General features: G+C 43.2%; 1 protein-coding gene across 1 annotated transcript in view; it reads left to right on the top strand.

Annotated features, from left to right (window-relative positions):
- Positions 1–20,839, top strand: part of reck (reversion-inducing-cysteine-rich protein with kazal motifs) — a 91,603-nt gene that overhangs the window by 27,285 nt on the left and 43,479 nt on the right. The window contains exons 4-10 of the mRNA XM_085286135.1: positions 2,438–2,474; positions 4,107–4,192; positions 4,268–4,315; positions 4,826–4,859; positions 6,573–6,770; positions 8,071–8,329; positions 8,430–8,603. Of these exons, the coding sequence (XP_085142261.1) occupies positions 2,438–2,474; positions 4,107–4,192; positions 4,268–4,315; positions 4,826–4,859; positions 6,573–6,770; positions 8,071–8,329; positions 8,430–8,603 (836 nt within the window). The remainder of the gene's footprint in view (positions 1–2,437; positions 2,475–4,106; positions 4,193–4,267; positions 4,316–4,825; positions 4,860–6,572; positions 6,771–8,070; positions 8,330–8,429; positions 8,604–20,839) is intronic.

Below are 20,839 nucleotides of genomic sequence, written 5' to 3'. Positions count from 1 at the left end.
AGCCAGGTTAATGCGACTCAAGAACAAGATGATGAAGGACTTTGAAACTCATACCATAGATGCATCTGTGAAAAATAGTAGTATTTCAGTATCGTCACCATATGTGTGGTGATTTCACTGACATGTTGTGACACTGGGAGGCAGGTTCAGTTTGATGGTGTTTCACATGTAATTTGACTTTCCTCGTCTTGGTCTCCCTGAGAGGTTTCAGCTAACGCCCAACGCTGTCCTCATCATCTCATACACATGTTAACCTACCCTTATCCTTGTGTTGCTGTGTGAATCCTCTGGATCGTTACTCATTAAAATAACTCTGTTAGGTGATTGCTGGGCTCAAACAAACAGCTTGACCAGCTGGCATTCTCGCCGTCCCTCTGACCACTGAGTCTAGAGCTGCCCTCTGCCCTGTCAGTTAATAAACTGTGGAAATCTCTGAGTGCAGAATAGATTATGGAGATTATGATCTTTGATGTTGTTCTAGTAACCTTACTGTCCTTAGCTTTGCTTCTTTTTTCTTTTGCACAACTAAATTAGATTATTCACCGTCTCATGTATGCTTTCACACCATCCCAAAGGATACCAGGGGACAGGTGATGTGTGGTAGAGTTCCTGTCATTCTGCACTGATGCCTTTGATAATGCCAGAGCTGCAGGAGCTACTGCTGGTATCTGTGTACGTCAGACTGATTGGTGAAGAAACAGATCAGAGTACGATCAAAAAAAGTGTCCTTGGGGACGTTTGTCTGTATATTGCCCATGTGTCTGTCAGACCAGGCTCCTCTAGGTGCTTATCTGAGACATTTCTAAGGTGGGTTGTCTGTGTGCGTGTGTGTGCATCCAGGTGAGATCCACTCCAGTGTGAGTCATGTGACAAAACGATGACTGCGTATGTCCAGAAGAGAAACATGGATACTTTCAGTGGACCTGTTTTCATATTCAGTCTCCTTTCTAAGTCTTTGTGACTGTTGGCTGTTGTATAATGAACTTCCCTGTGTGCTTTCCAAAGACCTGAAACTCTCTCTGGGTCTGTGGTTGATTAACAAGCTGTGATGGATAATTGCTGCTGTTCCTCTCTGTGAAACAGAGCTTCAGTGTAAAAACAGATCACAGGAGGAGGCAGCGTTCCCTTGTAGTGACAAAAATGTATTCGCTGTACAATTTAAAATAAAATGAAAAAATAAAAAAAGACTGCTGCTGTTCATGGAAACGTTATCAAAAAGGAGAAAAGTGGACACAGAGTGTCGAGTAGTTCAAGAAGAGCAGAGCAGCTCCTGTTTATCCACCTGTGTGTTTGGTGTGTTCACGTTTCAGTGCTCAAGGAATAAAATATTCATCAGCACTGTGAGACGATCCTGGTGAACAGTACAAGAACGGGTAAGCACAGCTGACTACAGAGAAGATAAATGAGGGGCTGGTAGGTTTGAGGAAACAACAGTCTCTTTTTACTCAGCAGTGAAAGCTGGTTACCTTATGGAAGTGAAAGAACCCGAGTTTTCAAAGCCAAACTTTGAGCCCGGTGAGTTTGAAGAAGTGCTTTCTGAAAGCTGTGAAGAGAACACAGCTGACATGTCAACAAGTGTACGTCTTACTGTCCTGTACCAGCTCGACAACATGTGTCTTCGTCCCTCAGCTGTAGGACGCAGAGGACGCAGAGGGCTCTGGTTCCAGTGGGAGTTTCCTCACATTCATATTTTCAACACTCGTCTGTTTCAGTTTGAAATGAAGAATGTAGAGTCTGTTCTTTGTAAAACTGAACTGGCTCAGTTTATTCAGTTATTTTGTAAAGTCATGGGATTTCTGCATAACTAATATAGTGCAGCAGATAACTGCTGTGTGAGCACCGGCTCACTGAAACTGTTGATCCAACAACCAGCGAAGGAGCCGTGCACATGTGGTCAGCAGAGCAGCCAATCAGAGCTGCTGATCTGTACGTTTGCTTTACAGCTGTCTCTGAAAATAAATCATTGGTTAATTGTTTCTTTGAAACATTAACACAATCACAAAACTTTATTAATCCCTGAGGAAATGATGTGGGCTACAGCAACAGACTCAGCTAGTTAAATAATCCAATCTGTTACAGAGTTCACACATTTAACAAATAGCACTAATATATACAAATCACTCTATTATAAATATGAAGAATATTATAGAGTGGCCACATAATAACTCGTTCAGTTTTTTACCTGCTAGTTTCACCCATTTACTTTCATAAAAGACCTGCAGACTAATATATTCACATGGAATTATAAAGTTACCAAAGTTCGTGCTTCTTCTCCCAGACATTGAAGTGGAATTGCAAAATTGCTTTTTTAACAAACCCACGGTGTGTGAGAAAAACAGAGCTACATATCTGATAATTATGCTACCTGAATTATAAAAGCTGTTATTAAGGTTTTTTGTTAATAACCTCTGACATGAACCATTTTTATGTCTTACAGAATGAACTTTGGATGTGCATCAATTCTACACTTCCAGGTAAGCAGGTGAAACCACGACATCCTGATGCTGATCTGCTGTTGTATTTAACCACCAACCAAAATAAAATCTGTCTGCAAACTGTTGCACCGGCATCTGTTGGTGCAGCACATGTCACACTCAAGCGCAGATCAGAGTCCAATACAAGGAATGACATTTATTTACACAATCACCAAGTGCAGATACAGTGGGGCAATTGCAGGGTCCAAGGGAAAAATCCGGGAAGGGAATCTCATTCACACTTGCTCTCCGTAGATGACGGGTCCAGGAAAACTATACACGGGGAAACGCCGGTTACTCAGAGGCAAAAACACACAGGAGATTCACAGAGCTAGAGATTCACTAACGTGTCTCGCACAATCATCCAGCAATGAGACCGTCTGTGTCCCGGCCTTAAATGTCCAACACATAATTGCAGCCTGATAAAGAGAAGGTATGTGAGCCAAGGGCGGGAGCCCGCAATGAGCTCCGCCCTGGCGGGGAGGTGAGAGGAGAAAGTAAACAGAAGCACACGTGGCCGGGCAGACACGGGGACAGCACATGTAAATGTACAGTACATACTGTTTATAGAGGAACATTGATGAGAGATGATAGCAGTGTCAGGTTGTGTACGTCATGTTCTTAACAGCATGGCTTTGTAGCAGTCGGCAGCTTAGCACCAACTGAAAACATTTGGTTGTTGTGGAATCACAGGTGTCTAAAATGTCCCTCTGGGTGTTTTCTGATGTGACACTGTTGAGGGCGGTGTCTACTTCGGGCTATGCAGCACAGTGGCGAGACCGCTGCTGCCTCACAGCGAGAGCGTGTTGGGTTTGAATCAGGCCGGGGTCTTTCTGTGTGGAGTTTGCATGCTCTCCCTGTGTTTGTGTGGGTTGTCTCTGGGTGACTTCCTCCCACAGTCCAAAGACATGCAGTTAGTGGGGTTAGAGTCACTGGTGGTTCTACATGCCCATAGGTGTGAATGTGAGTGTGAATGGTTGTCTGTCTCTGGGTGCTAGCCCTGCGTCAGGCTGGAGACGTGTCCTCCACCCTGCCTCTCGCTCTATGTTAGCTGGGACAGGCTTCAGCTCACCGATGACCCTGACAAACATCAGCAGAAGAGGATGGATGGATGAAGGAATCAAAAAAACCTTCCTCCAGTCCTCTCAGAGTGAGACATCGTCCATCATTGATGTTCACTGATTTCCAGCAACATTCATGGATTTACTCTTAAGCTGGTCCTGCAGGTGTGTCTGTACACGTGCACGATGGTGGCTGGACAGATGGGGGAGAGGACTTTCCACCCACCCCGGACACGTGGAGATAGTGAAGTTCACTCTGCAAAGATCAGAATATACAGCATGAGAAGCACAGACAGTGACTACAGTGAACACCTTTGTTTTCAGACATGTGACAGCAGAGCTTACTGCAGGCAGTGAACTCGCTCGCTCTGCTTCACCATAAAACCACCTCCATGGTGTTATCGCTGCTCTCGTTTGAATATGAAAATCTCAGAATAAGTAAATGTGAATCTGTTTTCATAATTCACAGTAACAGTAAATAAATCAGTGTCACAAAGTGTGATAGTTAATAGCCATAGAAAGAAATCCACGTGGCAAAGAGCTGATTCTCTGGTGTATGATTTGCTTGCAGGAGTATCGAGGAAATCAGAAGGCTGGGTGGGGCTGGGCTGCTGTGAACTGGCCATCACGACCGAGTGTCGCAAGGAATGCAAACAGGTGAGATGCTGTGAGTCCATCCTGGGGTGCGAGCTGCTGTCCCCAACACTGATCTGATTTCTTTTCCCCATGTAGGCATCTTCAAAAAATGATATAACAAAAGTATGCAAGAAAACCACAGAGGTAAGTCCAACAGCTTCAGAGAGGTGAGATTATTTTGCAGTGGCACACTGTCAGACAGATGAAGTTCTTAGCTCTGTGTTTCTGTGTCGCTCACAGATGGATCGTTGCTGTTATGCTTACATCGCTTATTGAAGCTAGCTGTCAGACTGTAAATGTCCTCATGCTTGTTTCTGTCTCTTCCTCCTTCGACTGCTCCCTTTACAGATTTACAAGAGTATCAATGTGTCGATGAAAATGTGCACGCTTACATGGAAGTTACTAATGTTTCCACACTGTTGTTGTTATTATTATTCCTTCAAGTGTTTTCTTGGTCAGAATCACAGTTTCCTCACGTCTGTTCCAATGTTTGAATGAAATGTGATCAATCACTAAAGCACAAATATAGGTTTTTTTTAGTCAAGGGTCAAAGGTCATTCAGTGGTTCAGAGACTTGAATCCAGTAACATGTTTCTGCTGCAGTAGTGTGGTCTGTGTGAGCAGAGTCACCACAGCTTCTTGTTCTCATTCTAGAACTCGCTCTACAGCTGCATCACCAAAAATGAAAGTAAGTCATTCACTCACTTCCTGCCACATTTAGTGTTTTTGTCTCCATCCTTGGTTTGTCATACGTACTATAAATGAACAAATAGCAGAGCATTGTAATTTGCCTACCTCATAACTTCTTGTTTAGAGGATATATCATTATTATTATTATTATTGTTGTTGTTGTTGTTGTTGCTGTTGTTGTTGTTATATCTGTTTGTTGTGATTCTTTACAGAATAGTTTGAGTGGTATTCGTTTTTTGCTGTACAGTGCCAGTTTTATTCTTAGTTTTATTTGTCACACTTGCATTTTTCACAGGGTTAAACAAATGTTAATATTAGACAAAGATAATCCAAGTTAATGCAAAACACTCATTAAACAATGGTCTATTGTGAAAACAAACCTTCCTTTCACCGTTAAAGAGTGGCTGCTCCTTGAACCTAATGAGGAGAAATGCAATCGAGCGTTTGTAATAACCAGCAGTGAGTCGTTCATGTTGCTCTGAAGGCTGCTTTTCTTTGCGGAATTGTTTTCATTCAGTCACAGTGGATAATTTCCAAGAGCATGCCACAGTGTGTCGATACACAGCAAAAACTCCAGTGTTAAATTAATACTAGAGAGTGTCTGTATGTGTCCAATCCTCTGAGTGTTAAATATAAGTGCTGATTTTCTAACACTGGAAAATAACTCAAAATGTTAGAAATATTCCAGTGTTAGAAAATCAGCACTGCTCAGTGTTAGCCTTTGTTAATCTTCAAAACTGACTAGGTTACTTTTAAACATATAACACTGTTATATTTAACACTCAGAGGAGTGGACACATACAGACACTCTCTAGTATTAATTTAACACTGGAGATTTTGCTGTGTAGGGTTTGAGTCCAGTCTGTCACTAAGCCTCTTCAAAACATGTTTGTTTGTTTGTTTGTTTGTTTGTTTGTTTGTTTGTTTGTTTGTTTGTTTGTTTGTTTGTTTGTTTGGTTGCTTGGTTGGCTGGTTGCTTGGTTGGCTGGTTGGTTGGTTGCTTGCTTGCTTGCTTGCTTGCTTGCTTGCTTGCTTGCTTGGTTGGTGGACCATGCTGCATAACCTGAGGGTGCTTGAGCTTCAGGTGTGGGTTCAGGGTATATGGTTCCATCAAAGCAGAGCCCCAGACCATTACACTCCCACCATGTTTGTCTGTTGGTGCTTTGCGTTTATGAAATGCTGTGTTAGTTTCATGCCGATGGATCGGGACTTTACAACACACAGAAGATTTTATCAAAGGTTTTGGGGCTCGTCACAATGTTTTTTGTCAAATGTGAGATGAGCCTGTGTGGACTTTTTGGTAAGCAGGGGCTTTTTCCTTGGAACTCCTTGATGCCAGTTTTGCCCCGCGCCTTCCTTAATGCTGAATAATGAACTCTGACCTGAGGCGAGTAAGATCTGCATTTCTTGTTTCTCTCTGTGCTTCTGTGCTCTTGGATGAATTGTCCTGGATGGAGTCCTCACTGTTCCAGTTTATCTGTGAATCTGAGACAGTGTGACAAATAACAAAGAAAGCACCATCACAATGATAAACTCTTCATTTCTTTGCAAGTCATGGTATTGTTTCCCTGACTGTAACCAACTGGGATTTTGGCAGAGCTTGAAAACCTCAGGCCCACTTGGCACAGTCACTGCATACTTTGATACTCCTAACCTCAGCCAGCTGTTCTTACTGTTTAACCTGTGTGTGCATGTGTGTGTGTCCCTGCAGTGGGCTCTACATGCTGCAGCTATGCAGGTCGTCACACCACCTGCAGAGAGTACTGCCAGGCCATCTTCAGGACTGACTCGACCCCCACCGTGTCCCAGATCAGCGCTGTCAAAGACTACTGTCAGACTCACAGTGCTCAGCTGATTCACTGTGTCAACAACTTCACAAAGTCCTACCCCATACACAGCCCTGTGGACAGTAAGTCCATCTGCTTCACACACAACAAAAGGAAGTGCAGCTCAGTGTTTGCTATGAAGAGAGTAAAGTGCTGGATTAGAAACAAACTCCATGAGACTCTGCAGATGTCATATGGTGCATATAAAACGATCACTAAGACAGGAAGTTGAGTACAGCTCATCCATGTTTACCACTGACTGAGCTACCATTCACTCCAGAGGTAATACAGAAACATTTGTTTTTAATAATTTCCAAGTGTAAAAGCAGTTATGAATTCATGCTGAAGAGTCGGCAAGTTGGCAAAAATGATCTTTATCCATAACTTTAAAAACTCAGATGAAAGGTTTTTTTTCCCCTCCTGTCCTGTTTGGCTCTTTGCCATCAGAATTATTGTCTAAAGGCAAAGATGCCCAACGGATTTACCTTACCAAATGGACCATCCCGGCCTTGCCGTATTGGTCTATTTGATTCCCCTTTTATTGTTTACTTTATTTTATTTTCACTTTCTACGCACGGGACAGACATGACTGGGGGAAAGAAAGAGGGAAAGAAAAACAGAGGGATGGGGATAAAGGGCAAAAAACAAAAACAAACAAAACAAACCGACAAAAAATACATCTATGAATCACCTGGATCACCTGTTGAGAAAGAAAAAAGAGAAAACAAGCAAAAAAAGACAGCAATATAATAAACGACATCATCGCGATGATCTATGTGAAGATAACAGTAAATACTAAATATTGAATATTATTGTGCAGCACGTAAGATCGACAGTGCACAGTGTGCTTTGCATATGCAATTACTCAGCACTCACCCAACGTGGAGACAGTTAAATAGACACTGTACACACCATCACACTCCCCAAGCGTACTCTATATCCCAGGTCTACACACCCTTGCTTGAAGGTTTGTTGAATAAACCTTTTGTTGCACCACGTGACCGTCCTGAACACCGAGCACATGGATGTGTTTACCCCACGGAGCCCTGCTGTGCAGCTCAGTGCTGCAGCCAGGCCTGGTGCAGACGGGATCCCCACGACTGGTTCTTGTCTTTGGTTCTGTTGTTCTGTCACTAGTTAGTTAACATGAGTGTATTAACCAACCCACTGTGGGACGTCTGCACTAAACATCTTCCATAAAGCCAGCCTCACACACAGAGTGACATCCTGCACATTTGACTATATATGTTTAGTGTTTCACTTCGTTAAACAGACATACAAATATCTGTGGAAACTCTGTGTGTGCAGTTTCGTGACTGATGTAGTGAGCGTGGGAATTTCAGTGGGCGATGTATAAACTCAGTAACGTTGTCTCACATGCAGGTCTGTACTGCTGCGACAGGGCAGCTACCCACTGCCAGATGGCTTGCCGACAAATCCTTCGCACTATGAGCACAGAGCATGAGATTATGGAGGGTTTGATCAAAGAGTGCGGCTCCCAGCCGCTCCCTCAGGAGCCTATGTGGCAGTGCTTTCTGAGCAGTGTCCAGACTCCTTCCATAACTGAAGAGGATAACCTTCCTGCCAAGATGGACTGTGCCAAGCTGCACTGCTGCTCCAAAGCCAACACCTCACTCTGCAGGTATGCCACTTTTAGTTCTTGACATCAGTGAAAGACGGTGTTTGGGTGTCATTTACAGCGAGCAGAGGTGAACTACAGGTTGATTATAAATGTGTTCCAGGGACATGTGTCTGGAGATCAGCTCCAACTGGGGCAGCCAGACATGGCAAGACTTTGACCAGCTCTGTGAGTACAACCCAGTGGAAACAGAGCTCATCAACTGCCTGGCTGACGTCAGAGAGCCCTGCCAGCTGGGCTGCAAGGACCTCACTTACTGCACCAACTTCAATAACAGGTCAGTCTTCTACTGCTCACCCACTTTAAAATGGCTGTGTTATGGTCACTGCACGTCAGTGACACGTTATCTACATATGTAGGAAGTTCCTCACAGGAGCCTGAATTTGTACTGTGCCAACACAAGCTATGATTTTGTGCCATAGACAAAATCAAAGTGAGGAAATAAAATCTTATTTGGCATGATGTTCTTAGGCGCAGGTGAATAATTCGTACTCTTCGCCTTAGTATCGTTATTAAACTTTTAATGCATATCTGATTTTGTACTGTTCCCACTGACCACTTCTCATAATCACCTGTGTCTGTTCAGGTGTGACATTGTAGATAAACGTGTGGATCCCCAGATCTGAAGCTTGCACACCATCAACATTAACCTCCTAAGATCCGAACGCTTTCATTTCATGCATTTTTATTTTCTCTTTGCTATCTGGGCTGATTGGGACATGATGAATGAGGGTGACCGTGGCTCAGGGGGTTGGGAAGCGTATCTGTAACCAGTAGGTCGCCGGTTCGATCCCCGGGCTCTCTGTCCTGGTCATTGTGTTCTTGGGCAAGACACTTTACCTTGCCACCTACTGGTGTTGGCCAGAGGGGCCGATGGTGCGATATGGCAGCCTGGCTTCTGTCAGTCTGCCCCAGGGCAGCTGTGGCTACAACTGTAGCTGCCTCCACCAGTGTGTGAATGTGAGAGTGAATGAATAGTGGCATTGTAAAGCGCTTTGGGTGCCTTGAAAAGCGCTATATAAATCCACTCCATTATTAAAAACAAAGAATTATCTTTTTACCTGATTTTGCTCTACAAGGGCCTGACATCCACATATGAGGACATTCGTTTTAAATTTTGATAGAGAAGTAGCAGAATAACGTCCTCGTAAGTGGATATCAGGCCCTTGTAGAGCAAAATGTAGTATTTTGGTCTAGACAACCCAAAATGTGATGTCCACATTTGTGGACGCCAGGTCCTAGGAGGTGAAAACTAGAAACTTGTTTCATGCATTGTAATGCCATTTTCTGACTTTGATCTGTTGTTCCTTTTTTTAGTCACTATGTTTTGAAGTGTGATTAACAAGTAAGTCAAAAGTTCTGTGACTCCACCTGAAATACCAGAAATAGGTTTTCACTATGGACTAAATAAACATCAACACACTGACTTAAAGGGAGTCATCTAGAAAGAGCTGATCATGAACAGAGACAAACTGTTCATTGATTTAAAAGTACACTTCTGCAGCTTGTTGATCACAGCTTGTGTGATCTGGATGTCCTCATAGGGTACAGTGTAGTGTAAAGGTGTATCTGTGGGATGGGACACAGTATTACAGGAAATACTGGTACATGGCAGGTTTATTCATATAGCACAATTCAACAACAAGGTGATTCAAAGTGCTTCACAGAGACATTAAAAAACAAAAACAATAAAAAGCATGAGAACAGGTGAGTCTTCAACCTGGATTTAAATAGTTGTGTTTGCTCGTTTTCCTTTTGTTTTGCTTTGTTCATTTGTCTCTTTTAATTCTATTTTGTTGTACTTTTTCAACATGTTCAAAATAAAGATAAAAAAAATAGAATAAATATTAAACAAGGACAAAAGCGATGATAATCATACCTTAGTTTTATATTTGGTTACAACCTGATTTTTTTATTCAATCAGGAATAACATAATAATCTCAAAGCAGCTATAAATCTGTGCCTGAGCTGAAGTAGGCACTTTGCCCTTCTCCAGCTGAGGACCATGGCCTCAGACTCTTGTCTTCACACTAGGGTGGGGTCTACTGCAGTGTGGGTTGGAGGCCCCCACCCGATGAAGCCAACAGAACCACATCATCTGCAGATAAGAGGAGATTCTGTGCAGTTAACTTTCTTTTTCTGAATGAAGTTGATATGCTACAGCAGCGGTCCTCAACCCCCGGGCCTCGGACCGGTACCGGTCCGTGAGTCGTTTGGTACCGGGCCGCGAGAGTTGAGGCTCAGGTGTGAAATGTTTGGTTTTCAGGGTTTTATCGGTTTTCAGCGTTATTTTGTTATCGTTTTGATCGTTAACTCGGTTTTCCTGGGTCTTTTCACGTGTGTTATGAATAAATCTTCTTTTTTTGGTACCAGTACCGGTTTTATTTTGTTGTATTTATCCGCGACACCTTAAAGGCCGGTCCGTGAAAATATTGTCGGGCATAAACCGGTCCGTGGCGCAAAAAAGGTTGGGGACCGCTGTGCTACAGTGTATTTTATTCCAACTGCTATTGAAGTGAACAGTGTGGCTCTGTGGAGGACTCTGGTTCCTGTGTGGATGCGAAGCTCAAATTGGGCCACCGCTTAACAGCCAGCCATCAGCCCTTCCCAGTCCCTCCAGTTATTACATCACCTGCCATTGTTTGCAAAATCTGTGTGTGTGTGTGAACAAGAGTTTATTTGTTCTGAGGTCATTAGGCCAAACTGTGGACGCAGCTTTAGAAATACTGAGAGGACGTATAACATCAAATGTACACATTCAAAGAGAGAAACAGTTACTGTCCAGTAAACCTAAAGGACACTTCATCATCATCATCATCATTTCAGGACAGCCACATAAATCACACTTTAGGCAAGGCAAGTTTATTTGTATAGCACAATTCAACAACAAGGTGATTCAAAGTGCTTTACAGAGACATTAGAAACAAAAACAAATAAAAAGCATGATTTAAAATTGATTAAAACAAGCAAACAAAAACTAATTAACAAACAAACAAAACAGTATATAAAATCAAAACAGATAAAATCAGAAATAGATAAGATTAGGGATGGGTATCGTTTAGGTTTTATCCGATACCGGTGCCAAATCGGTACTTTTGAAACGGTGCCGGTGCTTAAACGGTGCTCAAACCGGTGCTTAAAGAATGGAGAACACAAAATTGGTCCAAAAACCTCTCATGTTCAGCTGTTTTTTTGTAAAAAGATAACAACGTTAGCCTTTTCTGCAGCTATGGGGCATATATGGTATCACTCTTGGCTGGAAGCAGTGCTTAAACAATGGAAAAAACACAAACTTTGTCCAAAAACCTCTCATGTTTAACTGTTTTCCACTTTTTCTTTGGTCATTTTAGCCTTTTTGGCCAGGGTGAAGGGAGCATCTGCCATCAAACAAGAAGACAGCCGCATGTAGCTATGATGATGTTTGCTAGTTCACCTTACATGCATTAATGTAATAACGTGGTTAGCCTACTCAACGTAAATTACACACGAACAACATTAAGCTACTCACGCAGAGAAGAACGGCTGCTGCTGTTCCACCTCAGACACTTCACACCTCCTCTATTCACCCTGCTCACTCCTCCCCACCCCCAACAACAGCATCCAATACACACTCAACACAAGGCTCCAGCCTGTCTCTCTCAACCACCCAGGTTAGGAGGGAACTGAGGAGGATTAATGGCAAGAAGGCAGCGGGTCCAGATGGCATCAGCTCGAGGGTCGTCAGGTCCTGCGCGGACCAACTGTGTGGGGTGATGGAGCACCTCTTCAACCTGAGCCTGAGGTTGGGAAGAGTCCCACAGCTCTGGAAAACCTCCTGTGTTGTACCAGTGCCAAAGACTTCAAGCCCCAAGGACCTCAACAGCTACAGGCCGGTGGCTCTGACATCCCACCTGATGAAGACCCTGGAGCGGTTGGTCCTGGCTCAGCTTCGGCGCCTAATAAGCTCATCACTGGACCCACTTCAGTTTGCCTACCAGCCTGGCATTGGAGCGGATGATGCCGTCATTCACCTCCTACATCGTTCCCTCGCTCACCTGGAGACCGCTGGAAGCACTGTGAGAATCATGTTCTTTGATTTCTCCAGTGCCTTCAACACTATTCTTCCCTCGGTTCTAAAGGACAAGCTGGTGAACTCTGGAGTGGACCATCACCTCACTACCTGGATCCTGGACTACCTCACCGACCGACCACAGTATGTGAGGACTCAGGGCTGTGTGTCGGACAGGGTCGTCTGCAGTACGGGGGCCCCACAGGGAACGGTTCTGGCTCCGTTCCTCTTCACCATCTACACTGCAGACTTCTCCCACAATTCCACCCAGTGCTTCCTGCAGAAGTTCTCTGATGACTCTGCAATAGTCGGCCTCATCACTGATGGGGACGACAAGGAGTACAGAGGTCTGACCCAAGACTTTGTGGACTGGTGCCAGCTGAACTACCTCCAGATCAACGCCAGTAAAACCAAGGAACTGGTGGTAGACTTCCGCAGGCACAAGCATCCTCCACTGCAACCACTGAACATCCAGGGTATGGACATTGAGGCTGTGGACAGCTACAGGTACCTTGGTGTTCATCTGAACAATAGACTGGACTGGACTCATAATTCAGACGCCCTCTACAGGAAAGGGCAGAGCAGGCTGTACTTGCTGCGGAGACTCAGGTCGTTTGGAGTGGAGGGCCCACTCCTGAAGAAATTCTATGACTCTGTGGTGGCTTCTGCTATCTTTTATGGCGTGGTCTGCTGGGGCGGCAGCATCTCTGCTGGGGACAGGAAGAGACTGAACAGGGTGATCCGAAGGGCCAGCTCTGTTCTAGGATGCCCTCTGGACCCAGTGGAGGTGGTGAGTGACAGGAGAACGGCGGCTAAGCTGTCATCCCTGATGGACAACATCTCCCACCCCATGCAGCAGACTGTGACAGCACTGAGCAGCTCCTTCAGTGGGAGACTGCGGCACCCACGGTGTGGGACGGAGAGATTTCGCAGGTCTTTCCTCCCCACTGCTGTCAGACTCCATAATAAAGACTTTAACTGATCAAGCACACACATCCATACATATGCAATAATACTAAGTGCAATAATCCTTTCTGTCATCGTTGTATTTTTACTCAGTTGTATATAGTATTTGTATTTGTATTCTATTTTTATCTTATTGTATATTTATTTTATTTTATTCTACTGTATATAGTATTTTATTTTATTCTATTCTGTACAGCTGTGTACTGTATTTATTCTTATTGTATTCAAATTTTTGCCTCATAACTTTTGCACTGTCCACTTCCTGCTGTGACAAAACAAATTTCCCACGTGTGGGACTAATAAAGGTTATCTTATCTTATCTTATCTTATCTTATCTTATCTTATCTTATCTTAATAACGTGGTTAGCCTACTCAACGTAAATTACACACGAACAACATTAAGCTACTCACGCAGAGAAGAACGGCTGCTGCTGCATCATCATCCTCATCATTTCTGATACACTGGCAGGGCTAGGGGCCAGGACTCTCCTCTTCGGTGTTTTTGGGGGATATTGCTAACTCCGGGTCAGATAACAGGCAACCCACGCACAGTAGATGCGCTCGGTGTGAGGTCTCGCAGCAAGCTATCAAATACGGCACATTTCTGGGCTTTTTAAAAAAAACGCTATGCGTCGCCAGGTGTTTCATCGGATTTGAGGTGTTACCTCCTTTGACAGTATCACAGTATCAGCTTAAGGCACTTGTTGCAGGCTGCTGAGTTTGCATATTTTGCTGTGAAGTACAGCCAGACTTTTCGCCTTGGGCATTTTAATCTGTAGCTCTGCTCTAAAAGAACGTACGTACCTGGCCCCGCCTACTATCCTCGGAAACGTAAAATTATTGGCTAGAAGTGTATCACAGCTCAGGAAAAAAAAGCACCGAAATAAAGCACCGAAATGTGCGCTGCTTTTCGGTCTGGTTACTACCGTTTATGTCAGAACCGGTGCCATCATGGCACCAGACACCGGTACCCATCCCTAGATAAGATCAGTAGTTAGTGTAAGTTTTGAAATTTAAGCTTAAAAGTGTGGATTTGGTGCTTTATTCAAATGCAGCTGAGAACAGGTGAGTCTTCAACCTGGATTTAAATAAACTGAGTGTTTCAGCTGATCTGAGGCTTTCTGGGAGTTTGTTCCAGATATAAGGAGCATAAAAGCTGAATGCAGCTTCTCCGTGTCTGGTTCTGACTCTGGGAACTGATAAAAGACCGGATCCAGATGACCTGAGGGATCTGGAAGGTTCATACTGGGTCAGGAGGTCACTGATGTATTTTGGTCCTAAACCATTCAGAGCTTTATAGGCCAGCATCAGAACTTTAAAGTCTATCCTCTGACGGACAGGCAGCCAGTGTAAGGACCTCAGAGCTGGACTGATGTGGTCCACTTTTTTGGTCTTAGTGAGGACTCGAGCAGCAGAGTTCTGAATGAGCTGTAGTTGTCTGACTGATTTTTTAGGTAGACTTGTAAAGATGCTGTTACAGTAATCAAGCCTACTAAAGATGAATGCATGGACTAGTTTTTCCAGGTCCTGTTGAGACATCAGATCTTTTATCCTTGATATATTCTTGAGGTGATAGTAAGCTGATTTTGTTATTGTCTTAATGTGTTTTTCTAAGTTTAGGTCTGCATCCATCACTACACCCAAATTTCTCGCCTGGTTTGTGGTTTTTAGATGTATAGATTGAAGTTCTCTGGTGACCTGTAATCGTTTTTCTTTGGCGCCAAAGACTATTACCTCAGTTTGTTTTTGTTTAGCTGGAGAAAATTGTGGCACAACCAGTCATTGATTTCCTCAATGCATTTACCAAGAGCCTGTACAGGGCCTCGGTCTCCTGGTGACATTGTGATATATATTTGTGTGTCATCTGCATAGCTGTGGTGGTTTATTTTGTTGTTCTTTATAATCTGTGCCAGTGGGAGCATGTAGATGTTAAACAGAAGGGGTCCCAAGATGGAACCTTGGGGAACTCCACATGTGATACTTGTCTGCTCAGATGTGAAGTTACCTATTGATACAAAGTATTTCCTGTTTTCTAAGTATGTTTTAAACCAGTTTAGTACAGTTCCTGAAAGACCTGTCCAGTTCTCCAGTCGTTTGAGTAATATGTTGTGGTCAACTGTATCAAATGCTGCACTGAGATCCAGTAAAACTAAGACTGACATTTTTCCACTGTCTGTATTCAGACATATGTCATTGAACACTTTGGTCAGAGCAGTTTCAGTGCTGTGGTTCTGTCTAAAACCTGACTGGAAGGCATCGTAGCAGCTACTCTGTGTTAAGAAGTAACTGAGCTGTTGAGAAACTGCTTTTTCAATGATCTTACTTAAAAACGGGAGATTTGAGATCGGCCTGTAGTTGTTCATTTGTGTCTTGTCAAGATTGTCCTTTTTCAGTATAGGTTTGATTACAGCAGTTTTTAGTGATTCTGGAAACACACCTGATAATAAAGAAAAGTTGACGATCTGTAACAGGTCTGACTCTAAAGTCTTTGAGACCTTTTTGAAAAAACTTGTTGGCAGGACATCTAAACAGCAGGAGGAGGAGTTCAGTTGACCTAAGATGTCCTCCAGGTCTTTGCTGTTAATAGGTTGAAACTGTTTCATGGTGTTTAAACAGTTTTTTGGTGGACACAGTACATATCCTGGATCTGCTGTTGATGTACCAATTGCTTGTCCAATCTTTTGGATATTTTTCTGTGAAGAATTTGGCAAAGTCATTGCAGGCCATGGTCGAATGAAGTTCAGCTGCCACTGACACACAAGGGTTTGTTAGGACTGGTTCTTATATAGAGATTGAAAATGTGACGTCACTCAGCGGTAAAACCGCAAAGGATTCTGGGAACTCGTGGCAAGAGGTACTAGCGCACGCAGGCTTTCAATTGAAATCAGTTACACAGCGATAAAAAGAAACACAAAAATGTCAAGAAGCTGTTGTATTATTAACTGCAATAGCCGGTCACATGACAGCCACGGGAAGCCGACGGGTAAAGAGATCGGTTGTTATCGGATTACGTCGTTGAAGAGAAATTGTTCGAGCCATGTTTCCGAAGTAACAAAGACGCGACTGGATTGCAGCCATTCAAAGATCAAATATAACGTCTCAGAACACTCCAGCTCACAGGTTAGTCTGCTCCAAGCATTTACACGAAGGTCAGTCTGCTGTTGTAGTTAATGCGTAATTTTTCTTAACATAATTGGTGATATAGGTTACAAGCAAGTCTGGCGCTGAACAGAAATTGTCGCGCTATGCTCCTTTGTTTATTGTGCATAAATAGTGAATTGTCCTGACACAATATTGCATTTCGCTTCTGTTATTATGGTACATTGACAAAAACATATACTTTTATTCACAGGATAAAACAGTTGTTTTGTATCACTAATTGCCCAGTACGATTACAGCATACAATATTATTGTCACTGCTACATTTCTGTGATGCTACCAGAAATTATTTCCACTACTAATTAATTACCATTGAGCTCAAAGGTCCTATTAATAAACGGTTAACGAATGTGTATTTATGAAGACGATTTGTGAGACTGGTAAACTTGTGATACGTACGATGGTCTTTCGTTCTACACGGTGCATTTCAAGGTCCTGCACCCATCCGTCGGTAAACTGTACCTGGGCTTGTTGCAGTGACCTGAAGTTACTAAACTTCATGAGTGTGTGCACTCACTCCAAGAACCGTATAATTATAAATATGAGCGTGGTGAAAGTTGGGCAGCACGCTAACATCTTTTGTCCCTCTGTGTGCTCGTAAGGGTCTGACACTTTCACTCCTTTGATTTTTTTCCTCGTATCTTTTCTTTGTCTTTTCATCAAGTCTGTCTTTGTACGGACCGGCATTGTTCTCCTTCGTTTTGTACATAACTTATTGGGGGGCAAAGAAAAAACAAGAAGGTATTGGAACCGGAGAATGAACGTTTTGCGGTGCTGCAAATGCTTGCATTTGATGCAAGTACTTGGATTGTTTTGCCACGAGTTCCCGGCATGCAATGCGCGAAAGTCACGTGGTCTGTCAATCTCTATAGCTCTTGGGTGCTCAGTTAGAGTAGAAACAACTCGCCTCATCCATACATGCACTTTTTTCAAAGTGCCTCAGACAACAACCTGGGGTTAGTATGATGCCCTAGTATACTTGGTGTGCAGACTGAGGCGGTCAGGGATCGAGCAGATGGATAATCAATAAACTGATGTCAAATAATCTGTTTTATCAGTTGTATAAGAGCACCAAACAAACTCCCCTCCAGTTACCAGAAGTAGAATAGAAAGACCTTGGTGCACGATGGAGGCCATGTCCTGGCCACGTGTTCGCTGTTTTGTTAAAAATCAGATAACCACAGAATATTGTCTAACTAAATGAGTTCATTAATTATTAGTTAACTAAGCAACTTATTAACTGCTGCCATAAATGTGACTGGGAGTAAAGGGTCAAGAAAGAAACGTCCTGTCATGGTATCTGGGTCATTTTCACATTCGGGCAGGAACTGAGTGGACCGTGTTGAACTTGAGGCAAAGAGCCACCATCAGTGGTGTAAGCCAGTGAGATTATTCCACAGTAGTGTGGGAGAGCATGTCCTCAGGCAGCGCTTTACCTCTGTTAAACTGCTGAGTGTGGTCCACGTAGAACAGCCTCCTCTGCAGTTTGAGCTTCTGAGTTCTTGTATGAAAGAAAATGTGTATAAATAGACCCTGTGGGTTCTGAAATGGAGACACAAATGTATGAATAGACAGACACACAGTGGTGTGTGAATGGGATGGTGGATGAAGTGAAATGGGGCCACTCTGGGAGAATTCAAGAAACATAGCTTCTGACTTAAAGGTCCCCTTCAATTTAAACTGAATAATTATGTAATTAATAACATGAAAATATAAAAAAGACGTTTTTAGCTTCATTTGTTTCTTAAGTTTGAGTAAGAACAGGCTGTCGCTCAGGTTCATATGTGTGTTTGCAGTATAGTGTGTGTTATTTGTACACAGTGTCTCCTGTTGTGAAGCCCACACACAGAGCGTTTCAAAAACAGGAAGTACATGATGAAAAGTTATTTCCAAGTGATTTTATATGTTTATAAATACTAGATACAAAAAAAGTATTTCATTGGTTTTACTGGTGATCCAAACTTTTGGATGTTTTACTTTATTTTGCATATCCAAGTATGGCTGTCCAGATGTTGTTATTGACAGCCTGACAAATACAAACATAACAGAAATACCTTCCCACGTTGTCATACTGCACTTCCATAGGATAGAGGAGCCAAGCAGCCACAGCTGGATAGTTTGTATTGTAGACTAAATGTAGGAAGACTGAGACGTAGTGGGCTGCACCAGTGCAACACCATTTGTTTCTGCTGCTGGCAGTAATTACTGTTGGTGCATTTTCATTTTTGTGACTAAAAGTCGTGCATGACTGTATTTCTGCAGCTGGGAGAAGATTTAATGAATCACGGTTTAGTAAGGTTGGCAGCAGACTGTCCACTGCAAACTGGGCTGAACTGAGCACAAGTCTTAGCTCCCACGATAGTATTATGGAGGGCCATGACTGCCAAAATAAATCAAGTTCATCATTAAATAATTTGTTGTGTCATGAATTCATTAAAACTTGTAATAATTAATTAAATATATACGTTGCTTTTAAAGTATCAGTTCATTTAATTTAAAACGTACGATGCATTTTTATTCATTTCCAGTCTAACTAAGGTGCGGCTCGGTGGCATCTACAGACACGGCAGCAGCTCTTCCAGGCCGTCCTCGTGTTACCAGCTGCAGACCTGTTCTGCGTGAAACCTGATCTCATGAATAATTACCAGCTTCTCTAACCTCACTGCTAAGAGTTTTTGACAGTATTTTCCGATCAACATATTTTGGGCATATGGGTCTATAATTAGCTGTTACGGTTTTGTTCTTCACTGGTATCAATGACATCATAGATCCTTTAAACTTGTTTTGGTGTGTCGCACATGTGATCAGTCTGTAAGCACAAACGTTTGGACACACCTTCTCATTTAATGGTTCTTCTTTATTTTCATGACTGTTTACATTGTAGATTCTCACTGAAGGCATCAAAACTATGAATGAACACAAACAAAAAAGTATGAATTAACTCAGAACGTTTGATATTTGAGATTCTTTGTAACATCCAGCCTTTGCTTTGATTCCTGCTTTGCTCACTCTTGGCGTTCTCTCCATGAGCTTCATGAGTCGTCACCTGAAATGGTTTCCAACAGTCTGGAAGGAGTTCCCAGAGATGCTGAGCACTTGTTGGTCCTTTTGCCTTCACTGTGCGCTCCATCTCATCCCAAACCATCTCCACTGGTCAGGTGACTGTGCAGGCCAGACCACCAGCACTCCATCACTCTCCTTGTTGGTCAGATAGCCCTGACACAGCCTGACATGTCAGTTGGCTACCTATTTCATCTGCAGGATAAGGACACCTGTCAATACTCTCTTCCCCCCACCATAACTGTTTTTTTTTGTGGGTGATTGTGAGTGTGCAACACCCCCAAGCTCCATCGTGGACCTGACACAGAGCAGCTAGACATTTTAAGTGGCTGTATCTGAACCTCTTTTTTTATTTAAAAATATAACAGCACTAGAAAAGGCACTATAACACTTTTATAACACTTTGCAGCCTGTCTTTTACTCACAGCAATAAGTATAAATATCAGGAAGGTAGTTCAACCAGTGTAGGCGCAGTGGTAGAGGCTAGGAGGCTTTTTTCTGGTTTATGCTTTTGTTTTATTTTTTTATTCATATTATTGTCTTGTGGATGTTATGCTGGAGCAGGCGGGGTCAACGCCAGACTGATGAAAGATAAGAGAAGAAAGCAGAGACACAGGAAAAGGAAACGGGAGACAGAAAAAGAGAGGAATGCTGCTTCTGTACACAGCACCAACACACACAGGGAGGTACACACACACACAGAAAAAACACTATTTTACTCTGTGTGCGTGTGTGTGTGTGTGTCAGGATGTGACACTGCAATAATGAGACGCAGAGGCTGATAGGGGAAGACCCAGGAGATGCTGGCCGTCCACAGCAGCAGAGCTGTATCAGTACCTGTGGAGATTTCAAACTGCACTCTTTTACGCAGCAGCCACAGTGCAGACTTCCACTGATATTTGCCACATTAAGAATAAATTCCTCTCAGAGAACTCTGTCAGAAAACGATGGAAAAGCCTGACTCTGTACTGCTGCACTCCTGCATGGACTAAGCTCCTGTTAGCCTGACCCCGTGCATTACCACATTTAGTTTTGCTTTGGAAGTCAAACCTAAGTTGGCCATGATGGTTACAGAATCCCCACACACACAGAGTGATAGAACCACACCCAGAACCTTCCCTGTGGAACCGTCGGTATTTTAAACCACCAATTAGCTGACTCACTTGAGACTAAACCCACCAATCAGACTCCACAGACGATTCCTGATGTGGTCAAGAAGGGAAAACCTGTGTGACGTTTCTCAGAGGATCTCTGGCTCCCTCTGTGGGAGCTGCTGCACG

This window comes from Mchenga conophoros, linkage group LG9, assembly GCF_057382185.1.
Source record: "Mchenga conophoros isolate Kocher_MC1m ecotype Shallow Benthic linkage group LG9, M_conophoros_male_GT1.1, whole genome shotgun sequence".
In the NCBI taxonomy this organism is placed as follows: Eukaryota; Metazoa; Chordata; class Actinopteri; order Cichliformes; family Cichlidae; genus Mchenga; species Mchenga conophoros.
The sequence above is the reverse complement of the archived record's forward strand: the minus strand, read 5'-3'. Positions and strand labels throughout refer to the sequence as shown.